This window comes from Zophobas morio, unplaced genomic scaffold (assembly GCF_036711695.1).
Source record: "Zophobas morio isolate AGI-343-1 ecotype UQ-CSIRO unplaced genomic scaffold, CSIRO_AGI_Zmor_V1 ptg000011l, whole genome shotgun sequence".
Taxonomy (NCBI): Eukaryota; Metazoa; Arthropoda; class Insecta; order Coleoptera; family Tenebrionidae; genus Zophobas; species Zophobas morio.
In genome coordinates this window covers 15,029,631-15,045,588 of record NW_026972116.1, presented here as the reverse complement: position 1 = coordinate 15,045,588, position 15,958 = coordinate 15,029,631, and the positions used below count along the sequence as shown (strand labels likewise).

General features: G+C 34.1%; 6 protein-coding genes across 7 annotated transcripts in view; all 6 read right to left on the bottom strand.

Moving 5' to 3' along the window:
- LOC135127023 (uncharacterized protein) overlaps positions 1–15,958 on the bottom strand; it is a 331,051-nt gene that overhangs the window by 214,043 nt on the left and 101,050 nt on the right. The gene's annotated exons all lie outside the window — the stretch shown is intronic.
- LOC135126526 (uncharacterized) lies at positions 2,717–3,716 on the bottom strand. The gene is made up of 2 exons (XM_064052549.1): positions 3,609–3,716; positions 2,717–3,560 (listed from the first exon to the last, which is right to left on the bottom strand). The coding sequence occupies exons 1-2, from the start codon at positions 3,654–3,656 to the stop codon at positions 2,907–2,909; spliced, it is 702 nt and encodes a 233-aa protein (XP_063908619.1). The 5' UTR covers positions 3,657–3,716; the 3' UTR covers positions 2,717–2,906.
- LOC135127020 (uncharacterized) lies at positions 3,751–4,675 on the bottom strand. The gene is made up of 2 exons (XM_064053314.1): positions 4,506–4,675; positions 3,751–4,458 (listed from the first exon to the last, which is right to left on the bottom strand). Exons 1-2 carry the CDS (start codon positions 4,551–4,553, stop codon positions 3,796–3,798), a joined length of 711 nt encoding a protein of 236 aa, XP_063909384.1. The 5' UTR covers positions 4,554–4,675; the 3' UTR covers positions 3,751–3,795.
- LOC135127021 (uncharacterized) lies at positions 4,829–5,743 on the bottom strand. The gene is made up of 2 exons (XM_064053315.1): positions 5,634–5,743; positions 4,829–5,582 (listed from the first exon to the last, which is right to left on the bottom strand). The coding sequence occupies exons 1-2, from the start codon at positions 5,673–5,675 to the stop codon at positions 4,923–4,925; spliced, it is 702 nt and encodes a 233-aa protein (XP_063909385.1). The 5' UTR covers positions 5,676–5,743; the 3' UTR covers positions 4,829–4,922.
- Positions 11,500–12,366, bottom strand: LOC135127018 (uncharacterized). The gene is made up of 2 exons (XM_064053312.1): positions 12,236–12,366; positions 11,500–12,184 (listed from the first exon to the last, which is right to left on the bottom strand). The coding sequence occupies exons 1-2, from the start codon at positions 12,275–12,277 to the stop codon at positions 11,522–11,524; spliced, it is 705 nt and encodes a 234-aa protein (XP_063909382.1). The 5' UTR covers positions 12,278–12,366; the 3' UTR covers positions 11,500–11,521.
- LOC135127019 (uncharacterized) lies at positions 13,779–14,669 on the bottom strand. The gene is made up of 2 exons (XM_064053313.1): positions 14,548–14,669; positions 13,779–14,495 (listed from the first exon to the last, which is right to left on the bottom strand). The coding sequence occupies exons 1-2, from the start codon at positions 14,587–14,589 to the stop codon at positions 13,851–13,853; spliced, it is 687 nt and encodes a 228-aa protein (XP_063909383.1). The 5' UTR covers positions 14,590–14,669; the 3' UTR covers positions 13,779–13,850.

The window sequence follows — 15,958 nt, the reverse complement described above, 5'->3', positions numbered from 1 at the left end:
ATGGAAACTCTCGAGTGATTTCCTTATCAATATCATGAGAAATAAAGAAAAAGAAAAGCTAGAGATACAAGGAGAGGGACAGGAAGAGCAGTAGATAAACGGCTGTAGCCGAACAGACGACATACCGCATTACAGTGATTCCTGTTCGAGTCATAAAACATCAAGAAAACATGAGAGTAGTCATTCGGTGGATGGACCCTATTACAGTATTTCCTCGATTTACGCTTGGGAAGTAAAAAAAAGGCCAATGAAGAGATCGAACCGGCGACCTCCACGACTTTCGCATGGTGTTCACTCGCTAGTACACCATTCAACTGTAACCTTTGGGTTCTTCTCAAGGCAGATTCATAAACCACAAGTAAACGTTATATTATAAAATTTCAAGGGTTTTTGCCCAATGGTTGGTGGAGATGATTAGAGAAATTTTTTCCAATGAGGAACGGTACAGACGACAGACAGACGAAAACTGGCGACCTATTTTTATTCTCTAGGGTTCATAAAACATCAAGAAATAAAATACTTCCTTACGCTTACGCTCGGGAAGTGAAAATGAACACTAATTAATGTTTGTTTAAAATCTTCATAAATAGTCGAGCTTTTGGTTTTATTTTTTATAGTTCCTCTGCAATCAAAATTTGGGGGAACTAAATTCCAAACTCTAGTGTTTTTTATACACTTATTTATTACATATTGGTTGTCTTAATTTTTTGGAGGAGGTGCATGATAGTTAATGTTCGTTGGTCTTTCCCAAAAATTTTAAATACATCCATTGTGTAGTTTCTTAACGTATCCTCAAATTTTATTTTATTTTTCCAAACACATCATTTTTATACCTGTAGTCTGAGATTATTAATAATAGCACTATGTTGCCAAATCTGATAACAAATTAGATAGCCCGTTTTATAATTAATCAACAAAACAAATAAATAATATCGTAAGACATCCAGTAGCGCATTTCAGTAAAATTATATTGCCAAATTACAGATTACATTTCACAGTGTATTTATTAATAAAACGTGTATTTAATTACTTTTCAAAATGACCTCAGCAACTTTCTGAAAGGAATAAATAACAAAATTTTAATAATCATTTGTTTGGAGAAAATGAGTAGACACATTTCGGTTGAAGCTGAACTATCAATTACGATAATCTTCAAAGATATCAAAATTTTCAATCAATCAATATGATCATATCGGAAGTCATCTGTCTAGTATGATCTGTCAAAGATACATTCCAATTATATTATCGATAAGTTTCACGGGTATTTCCAATATGAAATTTTCCAAATAGAAATTTTTCTTACGCAGAATCGCACTCTATTAAAAACCTTTAAAATTCCTGAACAAAAAGCTACCATATTGGTTTTCATTTTTGTAGAATAATAATGAACTCTAGTTAGCATTTTCTACGTTTTTGTGTTATTTTTAAATGTAACCGGTTCGGAAAAACCTAACTTTAGATAGTTTAAGTTTTCATAAGCTTAAAAATTTCTTAATCAACCATAACCTGTTCGAGAAAAACCTTTTTATAAGAACTGTCTGTGCAGCCACGTTCCCAGGAATAATGAACTTTGACTTTATTTCCCCCCGGGTAGATTCTTACCGCCCTCAATACCACACATGTAAAATGACAAGTACCCATAAAGGGTAAACAATACAACAAAAGCGCCAACTGTCTATTCAACATTTCCATTTGCAATTTTCCCCAGCCGTTCGCATTGCTTTTGAAAACTTTTTTAGGGCCAGTGGTAGTCATAACTTTTTATTATCCTACTTTCCAACCTGAAACGCCATTTGGTATTCAAACACGGCTACTCTTCTAAGCAGCATCTGAAACTTGCACGTTTTTTATTTTTCATTTAATACACTGACTCACTGGAAAATTCCAGAACGCCAAATAAAACAGAACTCCTAACGAATCTGCGACGACACCGAAAACGCGTTCCAATGCAATCTCCGTACTAATTTGTGGGTGCTTCAACATCCTGAAGACTCATTAGGTGCATTTCACCGTTACGTAAAAGCGGTACATGTCGCTGCATGAATCAAGATTTCCTGTGTGTGCACTAAATGCGCCAGCAGGAAATTTATAAGGCACGTTTAAAAGGTAATGTCTCCCGTTTCGAACGTTAAAAGAAGTTTTCTGTTTTTTAAGCGCTTTATTAATTTTGACTGTAAAGACACGATCGATCGGTTGAAATTTAATTACGGGAAGCGTAATTAAATAGGGCAGTTCATAAACTTTATTGATTCCCTCCCTTAATTTTATTTCGTTGGTGGAATAAAAATTTTAATAATAGATGCTTTGATGGTGTAATATGGTTAGTTCAATGCGAAAGATGAGTATAAAAGGTTTAGTAGCGAATTTTAGAGTCTTTAAATGAAACGGCAAAGGCGTATGTTACGATCGGATTACCTACTTGAAGTCCACGTATTTTCAGTAAAACGTGATTTTAAAAAAAATATTTTTCCAGAAAGGCAAATTTCTAATCGAATCATCCTTGCAAAGGATTTCAATTTTTGTTTGTTATATATTTTTATTGGTAGATGTATTTATTTTTCCAACAAAAAAAATATGTAAGAATTAAAGATTTAAAGAATGATAAATACAGATAAATCGGTTTATTTTTTAGCCATTATAACATGATAAGATCGTTTTTAATACCTTAATTTAAAAGTAATAAACCCGCTTTACAGCTCCATATAAAAACACAAACTCTGTTTTATAAGGATATCTATTTTTAATTCTCAATTGTTCTACAGTATTTTACCAAATAATACAATTATCTGGATGATGAAACATGCGTCACAATTTGCACAAAAACTATTCTGATAATATCAACAATAACGAAAATGAAGGTCAAGTGTCAGTCGCGTCGGAAAAATGTTTAAAAGATATTGTTGTACTTATCCAATTATAGCATTTACACATTGCGTTATATCCTTCAATATTGTATTTGCACTACTAACGTACTGAGATATCTTCAGATCAGCACATTCCTGAACAGAAATCTTCAGCTCCCCGAAAAGTTCTTCAGCTTTTAAAAGTTCCACTTTAATTTGCTGGGGAATTTTCTCTGTTTCGAATTCAATTTGCTGAATAATAGCATTAATACAATTATCACTGTCAGTATCGCACAACCCAAGTTGAAACTCCAGAGCATCAACAGTATTAATAGTAATATCAATCAAATACTTAACTTCTCCTAAAACTCTTGATCCTTCTGCAATATCACCAAAGACGCAGTCGTTTAAATCAGCAAGAATCACCACCGGTAGATTGTTAAGATAGTTTTCGCGCCCTTGAAGACAATAGGAAATGTCAGCTTCAGCAGTGTGTGCTAAATCTTTAAGAACGATCAAAGAGCTGTTAATTGTTTGTCCTTCGCTTTGAACTGTAAGAATTGCTGATGTTTCAGTATTGCTGCCAAAATTTTGTAGATCTAAATTAAAATCATCTAGATCGTTTTGGCCGGCGAAAATTGCACCTAGGACGATTTGTCTTAAAGCTTCAAGATCTTCCTTCGCATCGTCAATCAAATCAAAAGGCACAACACTTGCCTGAAACACTACTAGTTGAGCAAAAGCAAAAACAATTATCTTTAATACCTGAATCGCTACGATGCTAACAACCAAGATGAAAGTTTTAACAACCATTGTGATTGTTTCACTGAGGTAATTAAGAAAACTGAACCCTTTAATTTTTCCTAGCTATAAATTAATCGCTAAATCTGATAAAGGAAGAAAGAAGTCAAATAGTAATTAAACTTTATTGCCGTTTTATTACAGTTGAACTTTATCCTATTATTCTATTTACGCAATCGATAATTTGTTGAAGAATGGTAGTGGCGTCGGCTATGTACTGAGACACCGATGACTCTGAACATTGTACAACAGACAGCTTCAATGAGGTCAAAAACGTATCTACTGAAAGTACTTCGGTATTAATCGTCTGTGGAAGCCGAATCTTATCCAATTCAATTTCAGTAAGGATCGGTTGAAGACACAGAATACTTTCCTTGCACTGACGTACTTGAAATTCAAGATTATGAACCTTGTTAATAACCACATCGACGACATATTTAGCATCGGATACCAAACCAGCTTCTTGCTTGTTTTTGTCAAAAATACAAGTTTTCAATTGGTTGGTGTATTCCGCCGGGAGTCTTTCTAGAAGCTCTTGACGAATGTCCGTACAAGGAGAAATATCTGCATTTACAGAATTCGCCATGTCGGTAATCGTGGTTAACTGAGTATCAATACTTTGCTTTTCTTGATCGATTGAAATACCGGCTTCCAACATAACATTATTGCCATAGTTAAGAAAATCGTACTCTAAATTTGATAGATCATTATGGGCGACGAGAATTGCGCCTTGGACGATGCTTGAAAGTTGATTTAGTTCCTCTTCAATTTGATCTACAAGATCACGAGGAGTTTTGACCACGCTAGAGTGGACCTAAATCACAGAGGTGGATTACAGGTAACAACCGAAGACAAACTTACCTGTGAGGCCAAAACTACAAAAACCAACAAGAAACTTAGTTTGAACATTGCGGCAACTTGTTCAGTAAAGTTGTAACTGTGTCTTATACAATAGAGTTCTTAGACTGACGAAATTTGATACTATCAAGTGCTTTTACTTGACGTTACTTGACGCGATAACATAAAAAAATCGTCTTGATCAGGAATCATACATTAATCTAGCCAAAATTTTCTAGGCTTAATTTTATACTTTATCGTGAGTTCTGTTTGATCCCACATGATTTATCATGTTTATGTTTTAGCCAATATCTTAAGTGTTAATAATAATAATAAAACTACACGAATCAATCTATGTGTAATTTATAATTGCGCACTACTTCATTCTTCTACAAAAAAAAAAGAAAATAAATATTCAGTACATTAAAACAATAATTTATTTTAATCAATAAGCCTATCTGCACAGGACTGAATGTCTCCAAGAATCCCGAATGCCTCCGTAATATATTGGGCCACGCTTGAGTCCGAGCAAGTTTGTACCGAAAGCCTCAATGTTGTCAAAAGACCCTGGACAGCTTGAACCTCGGTGTCGACACTTTGTGGCAATCGGATTTTATCAAGCTCTATTTCAGTAAGCAAAGGAGCAATGCACAACAGATCGTCTCGGCACTGACGTAGTTGGAATTCCAAATTGTGGACTTTGTTAATTACGATATCCACAAGGTATCTTCCATTGCTGGAAGTTGAGGACGCTCGTGAATCCACCTCACTAATACAATTGTTCATTTCCCTAGTCAAACGATTAGGCAGTCTGTTCAAAGTTTGTTCACGTACGTTCGTACATGGTGAAATATCAACATTTGCGACATGTGCCAAGTCCTTGATTGCTTGCAACTGCTGGTCCACGGTTTGTGATTCTTGTGCTATTGAGATGGTTCCTGCGTTTGCAACATTCCCAGAGTTTGTTCTAAAGTCGGTGAGATCGTTGTTGAGGTCGTCGTGGGCGGCAAGAATTCTGCCTTGAACAATGCTCTTTAGAGCCTCTAGTTCTTCTCTAACTTGGTCGGCCAAATCGCGGGGCTGTATTTCAGCACTTGCAAACTAATAGATCAACGTGAGTAGTAGTTGTCAAATATATTAAAGAATACTTACAGCCAGGAAGGCACACAACAAGAAAGTAGATTTTAGAGCCATGGTCGTGCAACTAATTTACTAGTAAAAAAAAATTTGGGATCCTTTATATATGCTTGGCATGAATTGAAACTCAAGTGAAAGATCATATCTACGCAAATATTTTGATAAAAATAGGCTTAAGGCATTCATTCAAGTGCGTAAGCGGTGACAACATTTGAAGTGTAGGTTTATAGACAACAAGGTGATTTCTTATTACAGTTTGTATTATTTTAGATAACGCTAAAACCAAGCTTCTATTACGATTAGTTAAACACGTAGCATTAATTTAATTACAAACAATGTAAAATGTCAGTAGTCTGCACAATTATGCACTGGAAATTTCAAACCATATATGTGTAATATTCTGACAGTTCTGGAATTTTTCTCTCAAGATCTCTTGGCCTTGATAAAATTGATATTTAAAATGGTGTACTTTATTTACAAACATATCTGGAAGATAATGTGAATTGCTCACAGCTGTCTGCAGATTGGGTAATTTCGTTTACACATCAACCCATTAAGATGATCTGTATGGTCATTAGTATAAGAACGAATGTTTTGCTAGACCAAAGTGCCAATACTGGAATATATGTGTTTGCTCTTTCAGCTACTTTCCAATGATTATTTTTGTTGGTGCTATTGTCTATCTAGATAGTTAATTGTTAGTAAGCTTCGTCTATCACATTTGTTAAATAAAGTTAAAAAAATTGATAAGAACTAAAAACATTTGTTACTCAAACACAATTTTGAAACATTTGCATGTAAAAACTACCTACTTATAGATTTATTAGTTACATCTGTTTTGAAAAAAACTACATGTGTTTACTGAATAGATGGCAAAAAACATTTTTATTTTTATTAGAGTGAATGAATGTAATATGCAGCATTTTTCTGCTTTGATGTTTTGGTCGCTTGGATATAAAACTTGATTTTGAAAACAGCTGCGAATATGTCACCAATAACAACTTGCTTTCAAGATTTTCATTGTATCCTCAATCAATAAAGGTACACAATACTTGCCTGAAACATTACTCACTGAATAAACAAAAGACAGTAATGTCAAAAACCTGATGAATATCTATCTAAGAAGAATACTTAAGTAGCTAACAATTAATCAATACATGTGATAAAAAAAGTTGACAATATAATAACCTTGACTTTTATTACATGTGAACTTATCAGTAATAATTTGAAGTATGGATTTGTTTGAGTATTATTGTTACCAAAACAGTTTAAAGTGTTCAAAAACGTATCTATTTAAATACGTATAGTAATGGATTTCTTGTAGGCTATATGACCCCACTGAAACCCAGTCTGTTGGACAAAATGATTACAAAAAAGTGTACATCAAGTTAGCTTTGAAATTGCGTGAATTTTGCCGCCTCGTTGTGATAATTAGTTATAACTGCCCGTATGCGCCTGTCATAAATGTCAGTTAAACCTAACTTTCGTCGTCACCTGTCAGAAATCTCATTTATAATATAATTTTCTTGTTCTTGCTTGATAGGTCGACAACCAATAGTTCAGATTGAATGATAGATCACCTGTCTATCCCATGGAAGCGGCAAACTACTCTGTATAAAAGCCACTGACAATTATAAGCAATTAAGAGAAACCGCATTAATTAACATTGGACTTCTGTTGTCTGTGAAGAGATCAAAGACGACATAAATTTACAACTATACAGGAAATCGAGAAGCAGAAACAAAAATAGACAATTCTTTGTCTATTTGCCAGCAACACACAAAGAGGTTGAGTTCAGCTAATACAGAATGTTGAAATTCCCATGACAATAACATCACCGTTTTAACAGTAATAAACAAAACCGCAAAAATCACAACCAAATTCAGAGCGAACAAATCGAAGTTAACGAAGGCCAGCGAACTGATCGGTATTAAGATTTCAACAAATTGAAGACAACAAATATGAAGAAACAAATACGTCAGCAATATACAATGAGTAGACCTGACAAGGGTACCGATGAACGGAAGATTTGGTGACAACTGCGCCGCGCCGACGCCAGGAGAACATCATTTAGTTTTGCTGAAGAGTAGTGTGAAGAAGTGTTACCAACCTCCAACGGGTTTTTTCCTGAGTTCGTCTAGAGGAAAACCGATGGTTCGCCACCATTCAGCGAAAATCGCCCTCGCCGAGCCGTCGCGAGGGAGTGCCATGAGTAGAATTAGATAGTCTATAAATTGTAATTCTTAATTGTTTAGTTTTGTCTAAATAATGCTAACGTGCTCGGCGAAACGTAGTAAACTTTTTTGTGTGTTTTTGGGTGTTTGCAAGATAATAAACGTTGTGGTGTTATCGTATACCGAATGTTCAAAAAAGTTTCTGGTACACATGTAATTACCAAAATAAAGTGTGTCAAGCGAAAGCGTCTAGAATTAATAAATGTGACACACTATGTATGTTTATTGGTATCCAATGTGTTAAACGTTGTGTAATAAAATCGCACACGTCAATTTAAGTGTAATTTACTGTCTTCATCCTTACTTCATTTTTACACAAAAATTATCCATTTAGTATACAAAAGTAAAAATATTCAATATAAAAACAATAGTAATTAGTAGAGCTGTGCGGTTGAAATTTATTTATCCCCACTATCCGTCCCATCAGGCCAGCAGTGCAGGCCGCTGCAGTCTTGCCTTCCTCGCTTCTCGCTTCTCATTGTGTATTATTTTTCATAATTCACATCAATCGTTTTATTGTCAACGAGACCGACACTTGAACATTATTAAAATTATTATTCTTATTATTTCGTGGGTATGGATTTTAAAATCATCAACTGATTTTCAGTGAACATTATTTTTCGCGTAAATTTCTTCGCGATACGTAACATGGGCTGCGAGCCACTGGTCTGCCGTAGTAGGGGTCGATTCGAAACGTTTAAATTTCGACCGCACAGCTCTAGTAATTAGTATTAACGAACGAAAATATCTGCGCAGCTCTGTATGCTCCCAAGAATCCCCGATGCTTCTGTTACACTTTCGAGTCGGAACAACTTTGTACTGAAAGTCTCAAAGTTGTGAACATATTGTCGACAGCTAGAACCTCAGTATCAACATTTTCTGGTAACTGAAATTTGTCAAGTTCTATTTCCTTAAGCAGAGGAGCAATGCACAACAAATCTTTTCCACAATGAAATAGTTCAGACTCCATATTGTGGATTTTACTAATTATGATATCCACGTGTTTTCTTCCTTTCTTTGTAGTCAAAGACGCTCGCTTTTTGACTCCTTTAATACATGTCTTTAGCTCTTTAATCAAACGATCAGGCAATTCCTTCAAAATTTGTTCACGAACGTTCGTACAGGGTGAAATATCAACATTTGCAACATGTGCTAGGTCTCTAACTGCTTTTAATTGTGCGTCCACGGTCTGTTGCTCTCATCGTATAGCGGTGGTTCCTTCCTTTGCAATTTTTGCAGAATTTGTTTTAAAGGTGGTGAGTGTGTTGTTAAAATCGTTGTGAGCAGCAAGAACTCGTTGTTTAATATTGTTGTCCAGGGCTCCTAGTTCTTCTCGCGCCTTATCAGCTAAAGGCTGCTTGATTTCAGCATTTGTAAACTAATGAAACAATAGAGTATTAGGTAAATATATAATATGTTAAGTAATACTTACAACCAAAAGGGTATATAGGAAGAAAATAACTTTCAACTTCATCCTACTACAATTAATTTACCGGTTTTCAAAATGGGACTCCTTATATATATATATATATATATATATATATATGTTTGTCAAGAATTGGCATCTTATCTATATTAAAAGGTCACGTCATGAATATTTTGATAAAAATATGCTCATTGAAAGCCATTGAAGTACCTAAACAGTGGCAACAAATCAAGTGTTAGTTAATTAACTATACTTTAAATTGTTCATATTAACCTATGTATCCTTTTAGATAACTCTAAGGCTAAATTCGTATTATCATCAGTATCACTAATCACATACCGTTAATAATCATCATAAACAACGTAAACCATATTCCTTCATCGGTTTTTTATATCGCGTTTTAACCAATAACATTTTCAAGACATTCCATTATTACTGCGGAAATACCTTCAGGCTTTGACATTTCTGAATCTCTTCCTAACGAGTTGTGGAATTTTTATTCTGTTCTAGAATCTGAGTCCTAAGAAGAGACGAAGTACACTCAGACATCCTTGACACTGATCAAGTTGTTATTTAAAGTATTGTACTTTGTTTACAAAAATACCTCTAAGATAATATGAGTCGCTCACACTCAGTAATTTCGTCAACACAAGAAGCTATGTTCTTATTAAGCTTTAAAAGAAAGATGCAGAGTAGCAATAATTATGATCCAAAAATCTAAGAAAAGGAATTAGTAGTAATGAACTAATAATAAAAAAGATCTTTGTTTTTATCAAAAACACAAGTTTTAATTTTATCGGTGTATTCTGTCGACAATCTTTCTAGAAGTTCTTAACGATTATCTGTATAATGAGAAATATCTATATTCGCGATATGAACCAAGTGTTTAGTTGTGTTTAAATGCATGTAGGACTGCCAAATATTGTGATCAAAAAATGGATGTGTAGAAGATACTGGGATAGCATTAAAATTGTAGATCAAAAGATCTACAACTTCCAGCCTTCAATAAAGATATAATAATTAAAATTTATAGAAGCCTTTTTCATCATTTTTTCACAAAAATGTATACCTACTTAATACTTATATCAAAACAACAATGAATGTTAACCAACAAGCCTATCTGCGCAGTTCTGAGTGTCTCTAAGAATGCCGAACGCTTCCGTTACATACTAGGACACCTTCGAATCCGCGACAAGTTTGTACAGAACGCCTCAAAGTGGTCGAAAGACTCTGGACAGCTAAAATCTCCGTTTCAACACTTTGCAATGAATCTTCTCTACACCGACTTAGTTGGAAATCCAAACCGTGTACTTTTTTAATTAGAACATCCACACGATATCTTCCGTCACTGATAGTTGAAGACGCTCGTATATCGACATCATTAATATATATGTTCAATTCCCCAGTCAAACGATCAGCTAATCTGTTCAAAGTTTGTTCACGAACGTTCGTACAGGGTCTTTGAGTGCTTGCAGTGATGGTTTGTTGTTCCTCTTGTATAGCGATGGTTCCTTCGTTAGCAACATTTCCAGAATTTGTCCTAAAGTTGGTAAGTGCGTTGTTGAGATCGTCGTGAGCAACAAAAATTCTGCCCTCGACAAGGGCATCTAGAGCGTCTAGTAGCAAACTAATAAAACAGTGTGAGTGTCAGTTAAATAATGTAGTGAAGTATACTTACGGCCAAGAAGGTACACAACACAAAAGTAGCTTTTAGAGCCATGATCGTACTAATTTACTAATTTTCAAAATGGAATTCTTTATAGATGTTTGGCCTGAAGTGGAACTCAAACGACAGATGATATCTGCATTAAGTACTATCAGGTATTTCTTGTTGTACCATGTGATGGGTTTAGAAAGTCAACTTATATTACTTCTAACTAAACATTTGCTCATCAAGAACATAAAATATCGTTTCTTACCAACTTTTTGAATCGCATTTTAACAAATAATCCTGTTCATCAGGATTTAAATCTATACAATTCTGGACAAAAAATCTCAATTAACTTGTTTACCTTGATTAAATTGTAAGTTAAAGTGAAGTACTTTATTTAACATATCGTCATGACCATCAGTTTAAGAACAAATGACTTTTCCAGCCAACAGTGCCCAATTCTGGATAATGTTTAATTTAAAAGTCACGAATAGAGAAATCAAATGTTTCTATTTTGTATTTTAGCTGGTTTGGAATAATATGTAATAAATGTATAACAAATACTAAGAGTATCTTAAAACAATATTTTATTTTAACCAACAAGATGGTTTGCACAATTCTGAATGTCTCTAAGTATGTCAAATGCTCCTGAAATATACTGAGACACACACCAATCTGTATTACTTTGTACAGAAATTCTCAAATTCGTCAAAACACTTTCAACAGCTTGAACTTCGGTTTCAATACTTTGTGGTAATCGAACTTTGTCAAGTTCTATTTCCGTAAGCAAGGAATTAATACACAACAAATCTCCTCCACACTGGCTTAGTTGGAAATCCAGATTGTGAACTTTGTTAATTACGATATCCACAAGGTACGTTCCATCATCGATAGTAGAAGATGCTTTTGCAACTATATTATCGATGTATGTATTCAATTCCCCAATCAAAATATCCGGAAATCTATTCAAAGTTTGTTCCCGAATGTTCGTACATGCTGAAATATCAACGTCTGCTGCATGTGCAAAGTCCTTAATTTGCTGCAATTGTGTGTCTATGGTTTGTTGTAATTGTTGTATAGAGATAGTTCCTTGGCTAGCAACATTTATAGAATTTGTTTTAAACGTGGTGAGTGCGTTGTTGAGATCGTCGTGAGCAACAAGAATTCTACCTTGAACAATACTCGCCAGGGCTTCTAGTTCTTCCTTCACCACGTCGGCCACATCACGAGGTTGCCGAATTTCAGCACTGACAAACTAACAACACATTATGAAGATTTTATAAATAATATATTAAACAATACTTACGGTCAAGAAGACACACAACAAAAAAGTAGATTTTATGATCATGGTGGTACAATTAATTTAATAGTTTTTAAGATGGGATTCGTTTTATATGTTTGGCGTGAGTTGGAACTATCATATCTACGTTAATAACGCAGTCGTAAATATTTAGATAAAAATAAAAACTGCGCCATAACCAATGGTTCTTTCGGCATAGTCCATTAAATGCTACAAACATCATTGACCCAATCGTTTTATATTGTCGTTCTTTTCTTCGTCTATTTTCACATTTATTTTCTTCAGTTCTTCCTGGTATATTGTTATATTTCTTTGTAATATTATCCACAAATATCAGTTCATGGTGTTTTTCTGGTTCTATTGTCCAATATTCATACTTCTATATTTTCTTTTACGTCTCTTAATTGCATCGTCTAGAAATATACAAAACAGTTGTGGACTTAAAACGGATCCTTGTTTCAGATTCGTCTGCGTTGTAAATTCTATGGATTCCTTATTTTGCGTTCTTAATTTGTTTTTGTTATGTCTGTCGATTGTTTTAATGATTTCCATTGTTTTTCTTTTTACGTTGTCCTACACATCTTTTTTTCTTGTCAAAAACTTTCCTTGGATTAATAAAGCATACTAATATGCATTTCTTTGACTTTTTTTAGTAGTTTTCTCCTAATTATCTTAGTATAAGAATCAAATTTTGTGGACTTCTACCTTGTTTGAATTTATGTTGTGAGTCTTCCAGCTGTAGATTTAGTTTCCCTTTTAATGTTTTCTAATATTCCCGACAATACTTTTTCTCTCATACCGGTTAGGGTTATACCTCTATAATTTGTACAGCCCTTTGAATCTCCTCTTTTATACTAGAGTAATATAATCCACACGGTCCAATCTTTTGGAATATTCTTTGTCGTTATAGTATTGATTAATACTTCGTGGAGTTATTCTCTACCTACTGTTCCCATAAATTTTAGCATTTCTGGGGTAATTTCATCTTATCCAGACACAGTTCAGTTTGTTGATGGCTTTGTTTTTTCTTCATCTGTTATTGGTGGTATACTATTATTGGTTTTTTCAGTTATTTCTTCGTCTTTTCCCTTTTTTCTTCTTCTTCTTCTTTTCCTTCTTCTACATCTTGTGTGGGCTTTGATAGTTCTTCGAAGTATTGTTTCCATTTCTTCATTGCATCGTCCCATCCGTAACTCTTTTTTTATGTTTTTTCTTCTGTCGTACATTTAATAAATTGGATAACAATTCGAAGCAAAACAACGATATTTTTTTAATACAAAAATCAAATAATAATAACAAAAAAATTGAAAAAATACTCAATATAGGGAATTTAAAATATGAAAATCGGTTGACAATTAAATGATAAAACATAACAAATTTGACATACATAGTTACAGTCAGGGCATAAGTTGGGTATATTTTAAATTTAACGGCACATTGTTGTAGTCAATTTTAAGCAGAAATAGTATATTATTTTTGTAGAATTTAGCAACACCAATTGTAAAAACAGACATTAAAAAAGACGGTACATGAAATAACAACACACAAATCAGTGTAAGTGTAATTTATAATTGCACAAAACTTCATTTTTCCATTCAGTATATTAAAACAATGATTTGTTTTAAACAATTAAATTATTTGCGCAGTTCCGAATGGTCCTCACAATGTCGAATCCGTCTCTTATATACGTAGTTATTCGCGAGTCCGAATAAGACTGTACATTAAGCTTCAAAGTCAACAACGCATATTCAACAGCTTCAAACTCGGTGTCAACATTTTGTACCAGTTGTACTTTATGATTCTCGACTTCCGTAAGCAAAGGAGCAATGCATAACAAATCTCCCTGACACTGATGCAGCTGGAAGTCCAAACTCTGGACTTTGTTAATCAGGATATCCACGAGGTAAAATCCACTGATGGTAGCTGAAGACGCTTGTCCTTTGGCATCACTGACATATTTACCAAGTTCCTCAATCAAACGACCAGGCAATTTGTTCAAAGCTTGTTCACGAACGTTCGTACATGGTGAAATACTAATATCTGCTTCTAGTGCCAAATCTTTGATTTCTTGCAACTGTGCATCAATGGTTTCTTGCAATTCTAGTATGGCACGAGCGGCGTTGCTAGCAACATTTTCAGAATTTGTTAGGAAGGTGGTGAGTCCGATGTCGAGATCGCTATGAGCAGCGAGAATTCTGTCCTGTACGACGCCCTTAAGAGCTTCTATTGCTTCTTTCGCCTCGTTGGCCAAATCAGCACTTGCCAACTAATAAAACAATGTGATTGTGTCATTATATAATATATTAAAAAATACTTACGGCCAAGAAGGCACACAACAAGAAAGTAGTTTTCAAAGCCATGGTTGTACAATAACTTTACTAGTTTTCAAAATCCAGTGCCTTATATATGTTTGGCATGAATGGAAACTAAACTGAATGGGGATACATAAAGTTAAGGAGCCACATCGTAAATATTTTGATAAAGGTAGGTTTATTGTAAGTCATTGAGGTACTTAGGCGGTGGCAACGATTGAAGTGCAGGTTTATTAACTGTCGGGCAATTACATTTTATGCTATGTATAAAACTAGACGTACCATTAATTTAATTACCAACAACATAAGCTACCTTCTGTCATCAATTTTCTTAAATCGCGTTCTAGCCAATAATTCCGAAATTGTCATTCGCACATTTGTGGAATTTTTACACTCTTTCAATAAACTTTGTGTAAGAATGGGAGAAATGCATTCAGGTTTCTTCAATATTCGTCCAGTTGGCATTTAAAATCATATACTTTATTTATAAAAATATCTAGGAGACAATATAAAATGTTTACAGCTGTTTGTTCATTATAATTAGCAAGTGGACCGTTTAGATGATCTTCATGACCATAAATAAACAAAAAAGAAACCTATTTGGCCTTTGAAAGTGCCAAATCTTGGATCATGTTTAGTTAAATACAGATTAGATCATGTCAGGTCAGGTCAGGGCAGGTTAGGTCAGGTGACGTGACGTCAATTCGGATCAAGTCAGTACAAGTTAGGTCAGGTCAGTTTATCTCAGGTCAAAATGTAATAAAGTGTAATAAAGACTGGTCAGTTTTGTTTGGCATTTCTTCTTTAAATGTTTATAAATTAAAATCCATTTTGAATCATGTGCCCTATAGGTTAACTACTGACAACACATTTTGAAAATCGCATTACTTTACTCACTGTCAAACTAAAGAAAAAAACTTACATCATTCTTCTGAACGGTGAAAATTTTAGCCTGCGGCAGAGGATGAACGTATCCTTAGTAGTATTTTTCTTGTTCGGAAATTCTGTTGGCTCAGAATTATGAAACTCCATTTTGAAGCAATTGTGAAAATTTTCTTTAAAGCTTTAACGTATTTATTACATCATCGGGCAAGTTAAATTTCATAGTGCTTATCTGAAACGGTGCATATTAAGCAAGAGCTGAGTAAATAATATATAACATTTGAATAAACTGGCACTAGACAAAAATAAAATTAAAATATTTTGCGAAGACTATAATTGTTTCACTGAGGTTATTCACAAAACTGAAGGCTATAGATTTTACATGTGTGTCAGCTCTTGAGAAAGATAATTAGATACTAAATCTGATAAAAAAGAAAGAAGTCAAAAATATAATTAAAATTTATTGTGTTTTTTATTGCAGCTGAACTTTATCCCCGTATTTATGTAATCAGTGATATATTGAAGGCCGATGTTG

What these genes read in the sequence shown, in the direction of transcription:
- LOC135126526 (XM_064052549.1), bottom strand. Translation starts at nt 3,656, where the DNA reads ATGGTTGTTAAAACTTTCATCTTGGTTGTTAGCATCGTAGCGATTCAG. An exon ending in TTAGCATCGTAGCGATTCAG is followed by an intron (nt 3,561 to 3,608) that starts GTATTAAAGATA and finishes GTAGTGTTTCAG; the next exon opens with GCAAGTGTTGTGCCTTTTGA.
- LOC135127020 (XM_064053314.1), bottom strand. Translation starts at nt 4,553, where the DNA reads ATGTTCAAACTAAGTTTCTTGTTGGTTTTTGTAGTTTTGGCCTCACAG. An exon ending in TTGTAGTTTTGGCCTCACAG is followed by an intron (nt 4,459 to 4,505) that starts GTAAGTTTGTCT and finishes TCTGTGATTTAG; the next exon opens with GTCCACTCTAGCGTGGTCAA.
- LOC135127021 (XM_064053315.1), bottom strand. Translation starts at nt 5,675, where the DNA reads ATGGCTCTAAAATCTACTTTCTTGTTGTGTGCCTTCCTGGCT. An exon ending in TGTTGTGTGCCTTCCTGGCT is followed by an intron (nt 5,583 to 5,633) that starts GTAAGTATTCTT and finishes TTGATCTATTAG; the next exon opens with TTTGCAAGTGCTGAAATACA.
- LOC135127018 (XM_064053312.1), bottom strand. Translation starts at nt 12,277, where the DNA reads ATGATCATAAAATCTACTTTTTTGTTGTGTGTCTTCTTGACC. An exon ending in TGTTGTGTGTCTTCTTGACC is followed by an intron (nt 12,185 to 12,235) that starts GTAAGTATTGTT and finishes ATGTGTTGTTAG; the next exon opens with TTTGTCAGTGCTGAAATTCG.
- LOC135127019 (XM_064053313.1), bottom strand. Translation starts at nt 14,589, where the DNA reads ATGGCTTTGAAAACTACTTTCTTGTTGTGTGCCTTCTTGGCC. An exon ending in TGTTGTGTGCCTTCTTGGCC is followed by an intron (nt 14,496 to 14,547) that starts GTAAGTATTTTT and finishes TTGTTTTATTAG; the next exon opens with TTGGCAAGTGCTGATTTGGC.